Source organism: Oncorhynchus clarkii, chromosome 19 (assembly GCF_045791955.1).
Source record: "Oncorhynchus clarkii lewisi isolate Uvic-CL-2024 chromosome 19, UVic_Ocla_1.0, whole genome shotgun sequence".
Lineage (NCBI taxonomy): Eukaryota > Metazoa > Chordata > Actinopteri > Salmoniformes > Salmonidae > Oncorhynchus > Oncorhynchus clarkii.
The window spans coordinates 55150860-55167357 of NC_092165.1; the positions used below are offsets into that span (position 1 = coordinate 55150860).

At 47.4% G+C, this 16498-nt stretch overlaps 1 protein-coding gene across 4 annotated transcripts in view; it reads left to right on the plus strand.

Annotated features, from left to right (window-relative positions):
• The window catches only part of LOC139375387 (protein quaking-A-like), a 131356-nt gene that overhangs the window by 78782 nt on the left and 36076 nt on the right, over positions 1–16498 (plus strand). For all 4 annotated transcript variants that reach the window (XR_011627788.1, XM_071117119.1, XM_071117121.1 and 1 more), the window contains exon 4: positions 584–727. Coding sequence is in view for 3 of the 4 variants with exons in the window: in XM_071117119.1 (XP_070973220.1) it covers positions 584–727 (144 nt within the window). In the remaining variant the exon portion in view is untranslated. The remainder of the gene's footprint in view (positions 1–583; positions 728–16498) is intronic.

Below are 16498 nucleotides of genomic sequence, written 5' to 3' on the forward strand. Positions count from 1 at the left end.
ATGAGGAGTTTTTCAAAAACCTGGGTGTGAAGACTTTCATATGAATTGACCTCTTCCATCCATTTCCCCACTCGCTGTCTCGTCAGTCTAACGCTGGGCCCCATTGTGTTCAGATTGAAATGGCCCTCTTAAGCTTCCACGCGACTTGCTCGTCAGTTTGTGAATAAAGCCTGTCCTTCCTTTTCGAGGAGCACCACTCACCATTTAACACCTCAAAGTGCTTCGCCTCCCCCTTTTCAGAGTGAGGTAAATGGCTCTCTCAGGGGCCCATTGTTACCTGGGCACAATTGTCCTGTCACACACCCACCCACCATGTCAATGTGTCGACAGCACTGTAGGTCTCCTCTGAAAAGGTTAGTCAGATTGAAAAGCCTGCAGGCCTCTGATATACATACATATTCTCCTCAGATGTTTAGTTGCTATAGAGATAGCTGTCAACCTTTTGATGTGGGGCTCTAATAAAGGCAGTATGTCCTTTCAAAATTGAAGCTACATTTCTAAAGGGTCTTGGCCTGTCACCGTTGCACCCCAATAAACTCTAATCTCTCTCTCTTCCCTCCCTCTCACTTCTCTTCTTTCACAGGAGGAGCAGAACAGAGGCAAGCCCAACTGGGAACATCTGAACGAGGACCTGCACGTCCTGATCACGGTGGAGGACACACAGAAGCGCGCTGAGATCAAGATGAAAAGAGCCTTAGAGGAGGTCAAGAAGCTCCTGGTGCCCGCGGTGAGTAATACTGCCATGAGGGATAGTCAGTTTGGTGCCCGCGGTGAGTAATACTGCCATGAGGGATAGTCAGTTTGGTGCCCGCGGTGAGTAATACTGCCATGAGGGATAGTCAGTTTGGTGCCCGCGGTGAGTAATACTGCCATGAGGGATAGTTAGTTTGGTGCCCGCGGTGAGTAATACTGCCATGAGGGATAGTCAGTTTGGTGCCCGCGGTGAGTAATACTGCCATGAGGAATAGTCAGTTTTGGTGCCTGCGGTGAGTAATACTGCCATGAGGGATAGTTAGTTTGGTGCCCGCTGTGAGTAATACTGCCATGAGGAATAGTCAGTTTTGGTGCCTGCGGTGAGTAATACTGCCATGAGGGATAGTTAGTTTGGTGCCCGCTGTGAGTAATACTGCCATGAGGAATAGTCAGTTCTCCACAAGCAGAAAGGGGGAATGATACAATCTCTCTTCTGTATTAGGGGTGTGCCGAGTAGTCGGACAAAACCAGTATCCTAACGGATATGTCTGTTAACCGGTATCCTAACGGATATGTCCGTTAACCAGTACCCTAACGGATATGTCCGTTAACCGGTATCCTAACGGATATGTCCGTTAACCGGTATCCTAACGGATATGTCCGTTAACCGGTATCCTAACGGATATGTCCGTTAACCGGTATCCTAACGGATATGTCCGTTAACCGGTATCCAAACAATTGTCCTGATACGATTACGATAAGAGTATTTCTTATTTTCTGTTAAAATATATTTTTGCGTGCAGCTTTTCTGTGTATTTTGCCAACATCTATCTAGGCATATTAAAACACTTTTGTGTTTTCCGATCATGAGAATCATCCGATCTGTCAATTTACAGATAATATAATAAATATGAGTATGGCCAGGTCTGTTAGTGGGGTAGCTTTAAACATGAACACAAGTAGGCTATCACGATAAGGCCACATTTCAGTTTGTTCTGTTTCCCTGGATAAAGGACTGGAACAGGGTGTGTCACTTTTAAAAACAGACAGCAGTATGCACCCTGTGAGAATGTTCTCTCCATATTTCACTTCCTCACATGATGCCGGAGAAGGCCATCAGGAGCCCGGTGCCCGCGGCGAACAGACCGGCCGGACAGCTGTACCTCCGGATCCCCTGTCAGGAAGCGAGTTGGAGTGGGTATCTGACCCGCGGAAACGGAGCCAAGGCTCCTTTTCAGGGGACATCACGGGTCCATCACGTCACCACACAGGGCCCCCCGGCAATGTTTGGTTACACTCTCTCCCAGAGGCCTGGCGTCACTTGAATCTCTTCAATCCAATGGCTACAGAGAGAATAGACTCAGATCAACTCTTTTCTCCTTTGTTTTGAGATTAATCCTCAACCCTCCAACTCTTCTGCTTCGTTGCCGTTTCTGAGCGAGGGACAATTTCAACCTCTCTCACGGAGTAGGACACCAGAGGCTGAAGCAGCGATGGCGGCGAGTGACTGTGCTGACTGTGTGGGTGACGCAGCGTGAGTCACTGTCAGCCAGGGTGGGGGGAGATGAATAAACATGCATGTACACCCAGCTCATCCCTCACTTCCCCTCTGAAGTCGTCAGCTGCAAAGAGCCACGCTTATAGTCAAGCTGAGTGTCCCCAGAAATAGAATTTCCCATAAATATATCTTACATTATGCTCTCATGTGTAAGCTCGCCTTGATGTCAAGTGAGGAGAGTAGTACTGACAGTAGCAGGTTTTCCCTCTACCTTTTACCACAGGAAAGTTTAGTTAATGATCCATTCTAGTAATTCCAAAGTAATTTCCCTATTATACAACCCTCACTGGCTTGGTGGCAGTTTGTATCAGCACAGCGACAAGCTCCTTTCATTTCTACGTAGGGCTAAAAATACTGTTGAGCAGATGCCGTGAAACTGCTGTGCCTAGTTTGTTGGCTGAGTGCAGTATTTCAGTATTTCCGCTATTACTTGTAATAGTCCTGTCTGGCTTCCCAGAACGGCGGCTCATTGGGGTTTATCTCCCCATGAAGTCCCCCAGGGGCTCTTCTCTCTCTCTAGTGTTGTCATTGTCACCGTGGGTGGGTGGGCAGCCCGGGCTGGCAGTAATGCCCTTTATCATGCTAAACTAAATTGGATTAAAGCTGTGGCTATGTCTACCCGGCAACGCACTTTTTAATGAAGGGCATCTTCTCTGCATTTGGCAGCGTGAAATTGTCTTTATTTAATCGCTCGGGGAAACAAATGGGGTCACCGGTTTCTTCAACTTCCTCTTTCAAGGAAATTCTTTACGGTCCCCATCAGGCTGGGCTGGGGTTGTTGTCTTGGGAGAAGGATGAGACGCTGACTAAAGTTGTCTATTTGGCCATGAGGCAATAGCTATTTCAGTCTTGTCTTGTAACAAAAACTGACACCCTTGTGCTGAAATAAGTAAGCCTGATTTCTGACGGCATTTAGAAATTGAAATGGGAGCCTCTGCTAGTTGATTTATGTGTTGGCTGATATTGAAACAGGCGTTGTGGGTGTGTGACTCTTATGTCCCACCCCTTCTCTAGATCACCCCACGAGCCAGAGAGCTTGACTGACTGGAAGGAGAGGGTGCTGATGGGAAGTGGCAAAGGTTCAGCTATTCCTGCCTCACGGCAGTTCCCGATCCCGTGAACTTTTCAACTCAAAGTCGGAGTAGAGGGAGAGATGAGAGGCGAGAAATGACGGGAGGGGGGAGTTTGACTGAGCTGCTCTTTCAAGTGTGGCTTTATACCGCTGATCCAGCCCCTCTTCACACCCCCTCCTCTCTTCCCTCAGCCCCACTGCCACCCGCCTCAGCATGCTGCTGGTGTGTGCCACAGAGCCTTGCTCTCCTGTCATGTCTACTGGGTAATAAGGCCCTGAACACTGCCTCCAGCATAGCCCTGCTGCACTCTGGCTAACCCTGCAGAGCACCTGCACTAACCCCCAGTGGCACCCCTAGTCTATGTGATTGGAACCAGGTAGTCTATGTGATTGGAACCAGGTAGTCTATGTGATTGGAACCAGGTAGTCTATGTGATTGGAACCAGGTAGTCTATGTGATTGGAACCAGGTCGTCTATGTGATTGGAACCAGGTAGCCTATGTGATTGGAACCAGGTAGCCTATGTGATTGTGATTGGAACCAGGTAGTCTATGTGATTGTGATTGGAACCAGGTAGTCTATGCGATTGTGATTGGAACCAGGTAGTCTATGTGTTTGGAACCAGGTAGTCTATGTTATTATGATTGGAAGCAGGTAGTCTATGTGATTGTGATTGGAACCAGGTAGTCTATGTGATTGGAACCAGGTAGTCTATGTGATTGGAACCAGGTAGTCTATGTGATTGGACCCAGGTAGCCTATGTGATTGGAACCAGGTAGTCTATGTGATTGGAACCAGGTAGCCTATGTGATCCTCCTGTTCCCAGTGACAGAGTAATGGATTCATTGGCACTCGGATGAGGGTTGGTGTGATTACCTCATAGCAGGCAGGAGATCATCAAAACAATCAGTGTCACCCAAAAGTGATATCAAAGAGGGAAACAGATTTTCAAGTCGCTGAGGAGAACACTTCTATCGGTCTTTGGCAGGTTGAACACAGGGCCCTCAATCAAATCCAGTCCAGTCTAATTAGTTTGCACTTCCACACAATGTTTTGGTTTGATACAAAAGCGTTGTATAGAATTAATTGGCCTTTAAAAAAAAGATATATATATCAGTCTAAGAGCATTATGGCCCAACCGGCTGCCAGCCTGTCATGTTCCGGCTGATAAAGATGTATAGCGAGATGTCAGTGTGTATTTAATTTAATGGAAGTGTGTCGTTAGAATTCATCTTTTGTCTGGCACAGTTGTAAATGACTTGAATTCTCTGGGCTGGCAGGCTTTAATGAGGTATGTGTTGAGGTTGTAGTTCTCTGGGCTGGCAGGCTTTAATGAGGTATGTGTTGAGGTTGTAGTTCCCGGGGCTGGCAGGCTGTAATGTGGTATGTGTTGAGGTTGTAGTTCTCTGGGCTGGCAGGCTGTAATGTGGTATGTGTTGAGGTTGTAATTTTTTGGGCTGGCAGGCTGTAATGTGGTATGTGTTGAGGTTGTAGTTCTCTGGGCTGGCAGGCTGTAATGTGGTATGTGTTGAGGTTGTAGTTCTCTGGGCTGGCAGGCTGTAATGTGGTATGTGTTGAGGTTGTAGTTCTCTGGGCTGGCAGGCTGTAATGTGGTATGTGTTGAGGTTGTAGTTCTCGGGGCTGGCAGGCTGTAATGTGGTATGTGTTGAGGTTGTAGTTCCCGGGGCTGGCAGACTGTAATGTGGAATGTGTTGAGGTTGTAGTTCTCGGGGCTGGCAGGCTTTAATGAGGTATGTGTTGAGGTTGTAGTTCTCGGGGCTGGCAGGCTGTAATGTGGTATGTGTTGAGGTTGTAGTTCTCTGGGCTGACAGGCTGTAATGTGGTATGTGTTGAGGTTGTAGTTCTCTGGGCTGGCAGGCTGTAATGTGGTATGTGTTGAGTTTGTAGTTCTTTGGGCTGGCAGCCTGTAATGTGGTATGTGTTGAGGTTGTAGTTCTCTGGGCCGGCAGGCTGTAATGTGGTATGTGTTGAGGTTGTAGTTCTCTGGGCCGGCAGGCTGTAATGTGGTATGTGTTGAGGTTGTAGTTCTCTGGGCCGGCAGGCTGTAATGTGGTATGTGTTGAGGTTGTAGTTCTCTGGGCTGGCAGGCTGTAATGTGGTATGTGTTGAGGTTGTAGTTCTCTGGGCTGGCAGGCTGTAATGTGGTATGTGTTGAGGTTGTAGTTCTCTGGGCTGGCAGGCTGTAATGTGGTATGTGTTGAGGTTGTAGTTCTCTGGGCTGGCAGGCTGTAATGTGGTATGTGTTGAGGTTGTAGTTCTCTGGGCTGGCAGGCTGTAATGTGGTATGTGTTGAGGTTGTAGTTCTCTGGGCTGGCAGGCTGTAATGTGGTATGTGTTGAGGTTGTAGTTCTCTGGGCTGGCAGGCTGTAATGTGGTATGTGTTGAGGTTGTAGTTCTCTGGGCTGGCAGGCTGTAATGTGGTATGTGTTGAGGTTGTAGTTCTCTGGGCTGGCAGGCTGTAATGTGGTATGTCTTGAGGTTGTAGTTCTCTGGGCTGGCAGGCTGTAACGAGGGCTTGACCACAGATGCCTCCACAGTCAGAAGTACAGTGATTTCGGGAAAGTATTCAGTCCCCTTGACTCTTTTCCATGTTGTTACATTACAGCCTTATTCTAAAATTGATTAAATCGTTTTTTCCCCTCATTAATCTACACTCAAAACATGTTTTCACGCCATTCTTTTTGTTTAACACTCTTTTTTTGGTTACAACATGATTCTATATGTGTTATTTCATAGTGTTGATGTCTTCACTATTCTACAATGTAGAAAATAGTACAAATGAAGAAAACCCCGTGAATGTGCGTGCGTGCATATATATAGATGAGGTTGACCGATTTTTATGATTTTTCAACACCAATACCGATTATTGGAGGACCAAAAAAAGCCAATATCGACTAATCAGAGAATTTGTGTGTGTGTGTGTGTGTGTGTGTGTGTGTGTGTGTAATAATGACAATTACAACAATACTGAATGAACAATGAACACTTTTTTATTTTAACTTAATATTTTTTTAAAGATAAGTTTAATGCTAGCTAGCAACTTACCGTGGCTCCTTGCAGCCACAAGGTCCTTTTGATGCTGCTCTCGCGTAACATGTGGTCAGTCTGCCATGCAGTCTCCTCTTGGATTACAATGTAATCAGCCATAATCAGCGTCCAAAAAGACAGATTACCGATTGTTATGAAAACATGAAATCGGCCCTAATTAGTCAACATCTAATATATATATGTGTGTGTGTGTGTGTGTGTGTGTGTGTGTGTGTGTGTGTGTGTGTCTGTCAGTATTAGCTATTATAGAAACCATTTCATTAACATACAATGCAGCAAGGTTTGTGTTGTGCTGTCATATAAAAATATACTCTATTGAGATACTTGGTCTGGTCTTGAAAAGGAGCAGCTAGATGAGATACGAGGTCTGGTCTTGAAAAGGAGCAGCTAGATGAGATACTTGGTCTGGTCTTGAAAAGGAGCAGCTAGATGAGATACTTGGTCTGGTCTTGAAAAGGAGCAGCTAGATGAGATACGAGGTCTGGTCTTGAAAAGGAGCAGCTAGATGAGATACGAGGTCTGGTCTTGAAAAGGAGCAGCTAGATGAGATACGAGGTCTGGTCTTGAAAAGGAGCAGCTAGATGAGATACGAGGTCTGGTCTTGAAAAGGAGCAGCTAGATGAGATACGAGGTCTGGTCTTGAAAAGGAGCAGCTAGATGAGATACGAGGTCTGGTCTTGAAAAGGAGCAGCTAGATGAGATACGAGGTCTGGTCTTGAAAAGGAGCAGCTAGATGAGATACTTGGTCTGGTCTTGAAAAGGAGCAGCTAGATGAGATACGAGGTCTGGTCTTGAAAAGGAGCAGCTAGATGAGATACGAGGTCTGGTCTTGAAAAGGAGCAGCTAGATGAGATACTTGGTCTGGTCTTGAAAAGGAGCAGCTAGATGAGATACGAGGTCTGGTCTTGAAAAGGAGCAGCTAGATGAGATACTTGGTCTGGTCTTGAAAAGGAGCAGCTAGATGAGATACGAGGTCTGGTCTTGAAAAGGAGCAGCTAGATGAGATACTTGGTCTGGTCTTGAAAAGGAGCAGCTAGATGAGATACTTGGTCTGGTCTTGAAAAGGAGCAGCTTAGATGAGATACTTGGTCTGGTCTTGAAAAGGAGAAGCTAGGAAGGCTGAATAGACACATTTACCACGGTACTTACAAAAGTATGCAGGGATTCACTTTCACACTAAGCTGCTGCCAACTGTCACATATTGTCCTAATTTGATCCGTTCGCTGTACTTGACCATTCGATATGTTTGTTAAATTGATGGATGGTGCCCCTATAACGATATTACTATCCTCTCCTTGCCCCAAGTTGTCAGCTCAGATGCCCAACCGTAACAATCGTTGAATGTCTCTCTGTCGCCCATCACTCTGGCCATCTGCCTCCCACTGGAAGACCCACACACATCATTTCCAATGGAAAATTAGCTCCACAGTATAGATATTAGCAGAGGTTATTTTCTTACTGCTCAGGGACTGCGACGAGCGGTTAGAGTGTGGGGCCAGTAACCGAAAGGTTGCTAGTTCAAATCCCTGATCCAGCAATGTGAAAAATATGTCAATGCGCCCTTGAGCAAGGCACTTAACCCTAATTGCCCCAGGGTCGCCGTTGATAATGGCTGACCCCGGCCGTGACCCCGGCCTCTGATTGTGTCTCGAGGGGAGTTGGGCTATGCAACAAAAAATATATATAATTACAACCTTGTGGCAGATAGCCTAGCAGTTAGTGTTAAAAATACATGTGAAATATAACATACTGTATAAGCACCCACCAAATTCTTATTACTTACAATGGGTTATTTTAGCGTTATGTAGCAGTTTCTACTGTTATTGTTCTCAGTGGGCCTTCATGTCCATGTTTAAGACGGCACCGACAGCATGGTGTTATTCTCCTACTGTTGTGTGTTAAGAATTGGCCTACCAGACTGTCAGCATGCCTATCGCCCCTGTCAAGATGCTCCCTAGGCATTTGAATATTGTTGGAGTCTAAACTGAGCTATAGGCCAAAACCGGTGTCAAGATTTCTTTGGTGCCGCTGACGACTCGCTCTGTTAATCGCCGGTAGTAAAGATGGCCGAGGGAGATGCATCTAAATGACTTTTGGATAATTGAATCCAGGAGCCGATGTTTGTTTAAATATTCCAGACACCAAATCAGAGGGAGAGAAGAGGCCGTTTCTCAGATTACTTCCACCACAGTAATTAGCTTTTCTAATCTGATAAAAACCTGACCAATTGGTTCCCTCTTTAGGTGTTGAAAGCCCTGCAGTCTTGTTTTCCCGTGCCATCACCACACCCATCACCACACCCATCACCACCACCACACCCATCACCGCCACCACACCCATCACCGCCACCACCATCATCACACCCATCACCACCACCACACCCATCACCGCCACCACACCCATCACCGCCACCACACCCATCACCGCCACCACACCCATCACCGCCACCACACCCATCACCGCCACCACACCCATCACCGCCACCACACCCATCACCGCCACCACACCCATCACCGCCACCACACCCATCACCGCCACCACCATCATCACACCCATCACCACCACCACACCCATCACCGCCACCACACCCATCACCGCCACCACAGCAGGGCGTTTAGAGGGTTGGGGGACAGCAGGGCGTTTAGATGGTTGGGGGACAGCAGGGCGTTTAGAGGGTTGGGGGACGCAGGGCGTTTAGAGGGTTGGGGGACAGCAGGGCGTTTAGAGGGTTGGGGGACAGCAGGGTGTTTAGAGGGTTGGGGGACAGCAGGGTGTTTAGATGGTTGGCAGATATGCTTTTACTGGAGAGAGAGGTTAGCAGATGTGATGGAAGTCAAATGACACTGTTTGTTGTGTGCCAGAAGTGGCTGTGTTAGTGATTGACAGCGCTGACTGCAGAACATTATGGTCTAATTCATCCTGATTGGCTCCCCGGGCCACTACGGCATCTATTGGAAGTGCTTCTGGTCATGGCTTGGTTGTCCATTTTTCCCAGTCTCCTTATAGACACACTTACCACTCGACAGATACTTTTCCTGGAGATAAATCAATTTGCTAGTGTGTCTGTCTACTATTAATGATACTTAAGCGCCAGTGCTACTGTAGGCTAAACCACTAATGTAAATACTTGTACATTATTTACATCAAAATAAGCTACGCTTGTTAGCACATTACACCATATTGTTCAGTTTGTCTTTCAGGTTAAATAGAAGCGTGTGGGATCTAGTAATTTGCATCCTTATTTCCGTTTTAGTTTATTTGTCTGTTTGTTGTGAGGACCCTTGTCCTCGGGCCGTCGAGATCAAGCACAAGAGGGTTAGGAGTTTTCATTGAAGTTGCGCCTTGGGAGCTCAGGGAAGAACTAAGCTATAGCGTGGGCTCAGTTAGCTGCCGTCGTTGTTATAGCTCCATTGTTTTGTCATTGTTTTTAGTTTTAATTCTGTTGCTGCTCTGAGGCACAAAGTTTAAAAGAGATAGTCAGCCGGCCGCTCTCTCTCCACTGTCCTCCTGAATCTTCCGGAAAACCATGAAATTCCAGGAAGGGGGGGTAAAGTGTGAGCGAGAGAAAGAGAAGGCACTGCTCCCCCACAAAGCTTGCAGTGTCTCTCCCTGAATTTACCCGTCCTTGCCGGGAACAAAGTGACTGTATTAGCAGCTTGAGCAGAGCAGCCCCCAGACTGATGCGTCATTTGCTTCACAGCAGGGACACTGTCCTCTTCTCTCTCTCTTTTTATTTTTTATCTCTCTTTCAGCCTTATACAGTATGTCATGCCTTGGATTCAGATTTAACAGATATATTTTAGTCAGACTATCGTGTCTTATTGTCAACTGCTATCTCATACATCTTCAGACACCATACAAGTTGATGCCTCAAAGGACAACACACTTCTGCAGTTTCTCTCTCAGTACGAGACTCAGAATTGCAATTTTGTTCATCTCGCGCTCCAGTCATCTCACTAGCTCCAGACCGCTGTGCCAGCTTTGAGACCTCCCTCTCACTCATCTAGCCTTCACTCTTTCCACCGATAAAAAATTGGGGGCATCTTGTTCTGGAGACAGATGGTCCATAATGCACGCCAGGCGTTGTGGTCTGCAGGGCGTCGCGTGCCACGTCCGCCAAGTTCTTGCCTCCGGCAGCTGAGCCAGGAACACAAGGCACCGATCGGCCTGGTGGACGGCTGATCACAGCCAGCCTAGTTCTCTGCCATCAATAAACACCTTTTTCTTCCTTCTAGCGCATAATCGTTCGCACCTTCCTATCAGCCGTGGTATGACAAATGAGTACAAAACACCATCTGGCTGTTTCCATCCATGTGTGCCTCTCCAATTAATGATGTTTACTCTCCTTACTTGCAAATAAGACTGCAGTATTGTCTTTTGGAGAGAAGAAAAATAATTATCTTCCTTGCATGGGATTTAGCCCGCAAGGAAATGACTGGCATTCATGCAGAACGCAGGATGCATTGTCTAGTGGTGGTCTCGTTTTTCTTTTTTTTGTCTGTTAGGAACTATAACGATATGAAAAGGTAGAGGCCCAGTAATGTACCCACCAAAACAACCGGTCTGCAGCTGCAACTCATTCCAGCTTTACAGAGACGTGTCACTCCGACTCAGGCTCAAACCGCTGCCTCGGGACCTGGAGAAAGGGATCATGAGGAAATGGGAGCGTCCTAGGCCCCGAGTCTCTAACCCCCCCACCCCTACACTCAGTACTGGCTGATGACACAATATTCGCTTGACCGATGAAAGCAGCCAGATGCATTTCCTCCGTCTGCGCACATAGAAATGATATAAACATCTTGTATCTAGTTACACACTGTAGCTGGCTCAAGCGGGGCTTAAAGCTCACAGAGTAGATTTTCAAATCCACCTGGCATACTTTCCACCCGGCTCTTAAAACCATAATTAAGTGTTTGGATTGGATGAAATTAACCTCTTGACGACGACCCCTGGGAGGTTAGACACAGAAACCAGTTAAACCTGGTGGGTTACAGATCTCCAAATCCATCCCCCTCTTCCCTTCCACCTGCTTTATTTCTGCATGGATGTTAATATTACTGCTTGTTTTACTGCTGACCTCTGCTTTAGAACGCTGGGGGGCTGATTTTAGAACGCTGGGGGGCTGATTTTAGAACGCTGGGGCGCTGGTTTAGAATGCTGGGGCGCTGGTTTAGAATGCTGGGGCGCCGGTTTAGAACGCTGGGGCGCCGGTTTAGAATGCTGGGGCGCCGGTTTAGAACGTTGGGGCGCTGGTTTAGAACTCTGGGGCGCTGGTTTAGAACTCTGGGGCGCTGGATTAGAACTCTAGGGCGCTGGTTTAGAATGTTGGGGCGCTGGTTTAGAACGTTGGGGGCGCTGGTTTAGAGCGCTGGGGGGCTGATTTTAGAACGCTGGGGCGCTGGTTTAGAACGCTGGGGCGCTGGTTTAGAACGCTGGGGCGCTGGTTTAGAACGCTGGGGCGCCGGTTTAGAACATTGGGGCGCCGGTTTATAACTCTGGGGCACCGGTTTAGAACTCTGGGGCGCTGGTTTAGAACTCTGGGGCGCTGGTTTAGAACTCTGGGGCGCTGGTTTAGAACTCTGGGGCGCTGGTTTAGAACTCTGGGGCGCTGGTTTAGAACTCTGGGGCGCTGGTTTAGAACTTTGGGGCGCTGGTTTAGAACTCTGGGGCGCTGGTTTAGAACTCTGGGGCGCTGGTTTAGAACTCTGGGGCGCTGGTTTAGAACTCTGGGGCGCTGGTTTAGAACTCTGGGGCGTCCGTTTAGAACTCTGGGGCGTCCGTTTAGAACTCTGGGGCGCCCGTTTAGAACTCTGGGGCGCCCGTTTAGAACTCTGGGGCGCCCGTTTAGAACTCTGGGGCGCCCGTTTAGAACACTGAGGGCGCTGCTTTAGTACACTGGGGCGCTGCTTTAGTACACTGGGGCGCTGGTTTAGAATCATCCTGCTGGTTCTACCCATTTCTGTCCTCTCACCCTTGTGCCCTGTTCACTAGCCCCGGTTAGCCACTCAAGACTCACCGTACCACACTTGGCATCTTGAGATTAAGTGCATTCCATTAAGTGTCCATTTGGAGTATGAAACGTCCTCATTAATTAACTCTAACCGATAGGATAATAGGAATGGATTGCTTCCCATTTTACCAGAGGCCTATACTGACGCCTTTCGACAAATCTGCCAATATAGATGACTGCGGATACGGTAGTTGCTCGAGTATGGTGCAAAAGTAACTGTGAACAGTGGTCAATCACATCAGGTGAGACAGTTGTTCCCATGTCAATCCCTCTCTTGCTTCCTCAGTGGGATCTGCCATTTCTCCCTAGCAGCAGATTTGAGATATCTGGAACCCCCATCTCCCAACGCAGCCCTAAAGAAAACCAAGTAACAATTAAAGGGCATTTTCTCTGCACTAGATGCTAATCCACTGCGCGTTTGCAGGGACTACAAATGCGTGATTGACGTCGGCTCAAGAAGGGCAGTGAAAGGCATTCCCAGGGTTTCTGTCCACACATTTTGCCTGTCCCTCCACTATCATGCACTGGGATTGGTAGATGGCAGGGAAGAGGCACTGGGATTGGTAGATTGCAGGGAAGAGGCACTGGGATTGGTAGATGGCAGGGAAGAGGCACTGGGATTGGTAGATGGCAGGGAAGAGGGAGAAACTGGTGTGAGTCAATAATGTCTTTGCTTTTGCGTGAATGTGCAGCGTTTATCGATACAGAAATGGGCACACAACCAGTAAACTCCCTTCTGTAGGCCTAAACCAAGTTACAGAAGTAGCATGTGTTGTGTGCTCATTTGATTCCTTTCTTAGAACCCCCCCCCCCCCTAAACCTTAATTAGGACTGTCTCGCTGAGAGTGGATAATAAAGAGGAAACACAGGCATTCCCTCACTGCGCCAGTTTATCATAGTCGCTCGCGTGCCATGATAACATTGTCCATGTATAATTTATAACTCCAGACATCTTTTGTTGTGTGTTTACTTTGGTTTCCTAGCACTTAACATGCCTGCTCGCTCAATGTTCCCTCGCTGTCTGGGGTTTGGAAAGCCTGCCTTTCACCACTGTATCCTCCATTAAAGTACCTTGTTTCTGTGGCCCAGAGGCCTTCGGCAGTTAATAGCAAGTATTTGATGTAGAACTAACTGGTGGTTGCCAAACTAGAACCCTTTTTTTTGTTGGTTATGGTTAAAACCTTTTTCTACCATGTATAGTGTAACGAAACGATATGTAACAGGCATGTTTAATTCTGGTCAAGGAACATGTCAATGACCCTGACATTTGCATGTGGTGCACTGGTGAAGTCAGCCTTGGCTCTCAGTCCCTTCACCTGCTGGCTCTGCCTGCAGTGGGCCCATATGTACATCCGTCCTGATTCGCTCTCATACGGGGCACACAGGTGGTAGGGACTCGTGAGAAGTGGCCTTCCTGTGGGGAAACAGGCTGGTCTCCCCCTCCCTATGTGGAGGGCGTGTCACTCAGCCGTTAATCTGCCAGCCCTGGCCTCTCACACTGTGAAACCCCCTGGAGAAGGTTCTGGAACCTGGCGCTAACAGCCAAATCCTTCATCTTGAGGTATCCAGAGCGAGCTAGTTCCAGTCATCAGCTGAAGATAAAGCAGTGTTGTGTAGCTTTTTTTAATAGTTCTGATTAGAAACACAGGCAAATTGGAAATGCAGTGTTTAAAAAACAAAAAATAAAATTGGTGCGATACTGAATTACTCTTTTCTCATCTTTGATGAAATGGGATCTTATGTGTAAGTTGTTATAAACAGAAAGTTTAGAGAAGTGCCCGTAATGTTCACATTACGGGCACAGTCTCTAGTGGTATCAGTGATGCTCCAGTAATGTGAACACAGTCTCTAGTGGTATCAGTGATGCTCCAGTAATGTGAACACAGTCTCTAGTGGTATCAGTGATGCTCCAGTAATGTGAACACAGTCTCTAGTGGTATCAGTGATGCTCCAGTAATGTGAACACAGTCTCTAGTGGTATCAGTGATGCTCCAGTAATGTGAACACAGTCTCTAGTGGTATCAGTGATGCTCCAGTAATGTGAACACAGTCTCTAGTGGTATCAGTGATGCAGTTGAAAGGAGGGCTTCTATAACTGGAGCTTTTCGAAACTACAGACAGATGACGTTTGAGGAGATGCTGGTATTTGCATGAGTGAGCCAGGAGTCAGAGACACTTCTGCAATGGAAGAGACATTAACAGCCTTCATTTCCACGCTCCCACTGTCCCCACATCATTGGGAATCTGGTCACTAACTCGGCAAGAGAGAAAAAAAAATGCAACGTGGGAAAGATTCATATCGCAATAATAACGTGGCTGTGTGGCATCATTCAGGTGAAAGCTCCAACAACTTGCTGAAACTGATGGTCGGGGAGTGAAGTGAAAAGGCAACGAGGCACAAACAGTCAATTAGACGTGAGGCCATCCCGCAGCCGCACCAACTGGAAGGCTTAGTTTCCCCTGTCAGGCTCAGTCCCTAGTCTGGTGGAAACGGTGGAAAGTCACTGCGACTGTAAAGTTAGCAGACCCACACAAAACCTGCCCGATTTGTCAACCAGTCACCGACCGTAGCCTTTGCGTTTAGGTCTAGTGAGAAGTTTGGTCCCAAATGAACCTCCCTGACTGCACCTCTGTCGCTCTCTCTTTGAAGGTAATCCTGATCCTTATAGCTGGAGAGACCCTAATCTTTATAGCTGGAGAGACCCTAACCCTTATAGCTGGAGAGACCCTAATCCCTAATCCTTATAGCTGGAGAGACCCTAACCCCTAATCCTTATAGCTGGAGAGACCCTAACCCCTAATCCTTATAGCTGGAGAGACCCTAACCCCTAATCCTTATAGCTGGAGAGACTCTAACCCCTAATCTTTATAGCTGGAGAGACCCTAATCATTATAGCTGGAGAGACCCTAACCCCTAATCCTTATAGCTGGAGAGACCCTAACCCCTAATCCTTATAGCTGGAGAGACCCTAATCTTTATAGCTGGAGAGACCCTAACCCCTAATCCTTATAGCTGGAGAGACCCTAACCCCTAATCCTTATAGCTGGAGAGACCCTAACCCCTAACCCTTATAGCTGGAGAGACCCTAACCCCTAATCCTTATAGCTGGAGAGGCCCTAACCCCTAATCCTTATAGCTGGAGAGACCCTAACCCCTAATCCTTATAGCTGGAGAGACCCTAACCCTTATAGCTGGAGAGACCCTAATCTTTATAGCTGGAGAGACCCTAATCTTTATAGCTGGAGAGACCCTAACCCCTAATCCTTATAGCTGGAGAGACCCTAATCCTTATAGCTGGAGAGACCCTAATCTTTATAGCTGGAGAGACCCTAACCCTTATAGCTGGAGAGACCCTAACCCCTAATCCTTATAGCTGGAGAGACCCTAATCCTTATAGCTGGAGAGACCCTAATCTTTATAGCTGGAGAGACCCTAGCCCTTATAGCTGGCGAGACCCTAACCCCTAATCCTTATAGCTGGAGAGACCCTAATCCTTATAGCTGGAGAGACCCTAATCTTTATAGCTGGAGAGACCCTAACTCTTATAGCTGGAGAGACCATAATCCTTATAGCTGGAGAGACCCTAACCCTTATAGCTGGAGAGACTCTAACCCTTATAGCTGGAGAGACCCTAACCCTTATAGCTGGAGAGACTCTAACCCTTATAGCTGGAGAGACCCTAACCCTTATAGCTGGAGAGACCCTAACCCTTAATCCTTAGAGCTGGAGAGACCCTAATCCTTATAGCTGGAGAGACCCTAACCCCTGATCCTTATAGCAGGAGAGACCCTAACCCCTGATCCTTATAGCTGGAGAGACTCTAATCCTTATAACTGGAGAGACCCTAATCCTTATAGCTGGAGAGACCCTAACCCCTAATCCTTATAGCTGGAGAGACCCTAACCCCTAATCCTTATAGCTGGAGGGACCCTAACCCCTAATCCTTATAGCCGGAGAGACCCTAACCCCTAATCCTTATAGCTGGAGAGACCCTAACCCCTGATCCTTATAGCTGGAGAGACTCTAACCCTTAATCCTTATAGCTGGAGAGACTCTAACCCCTAATCCTTATAGCTGGAGAGACCCTAATCCTTA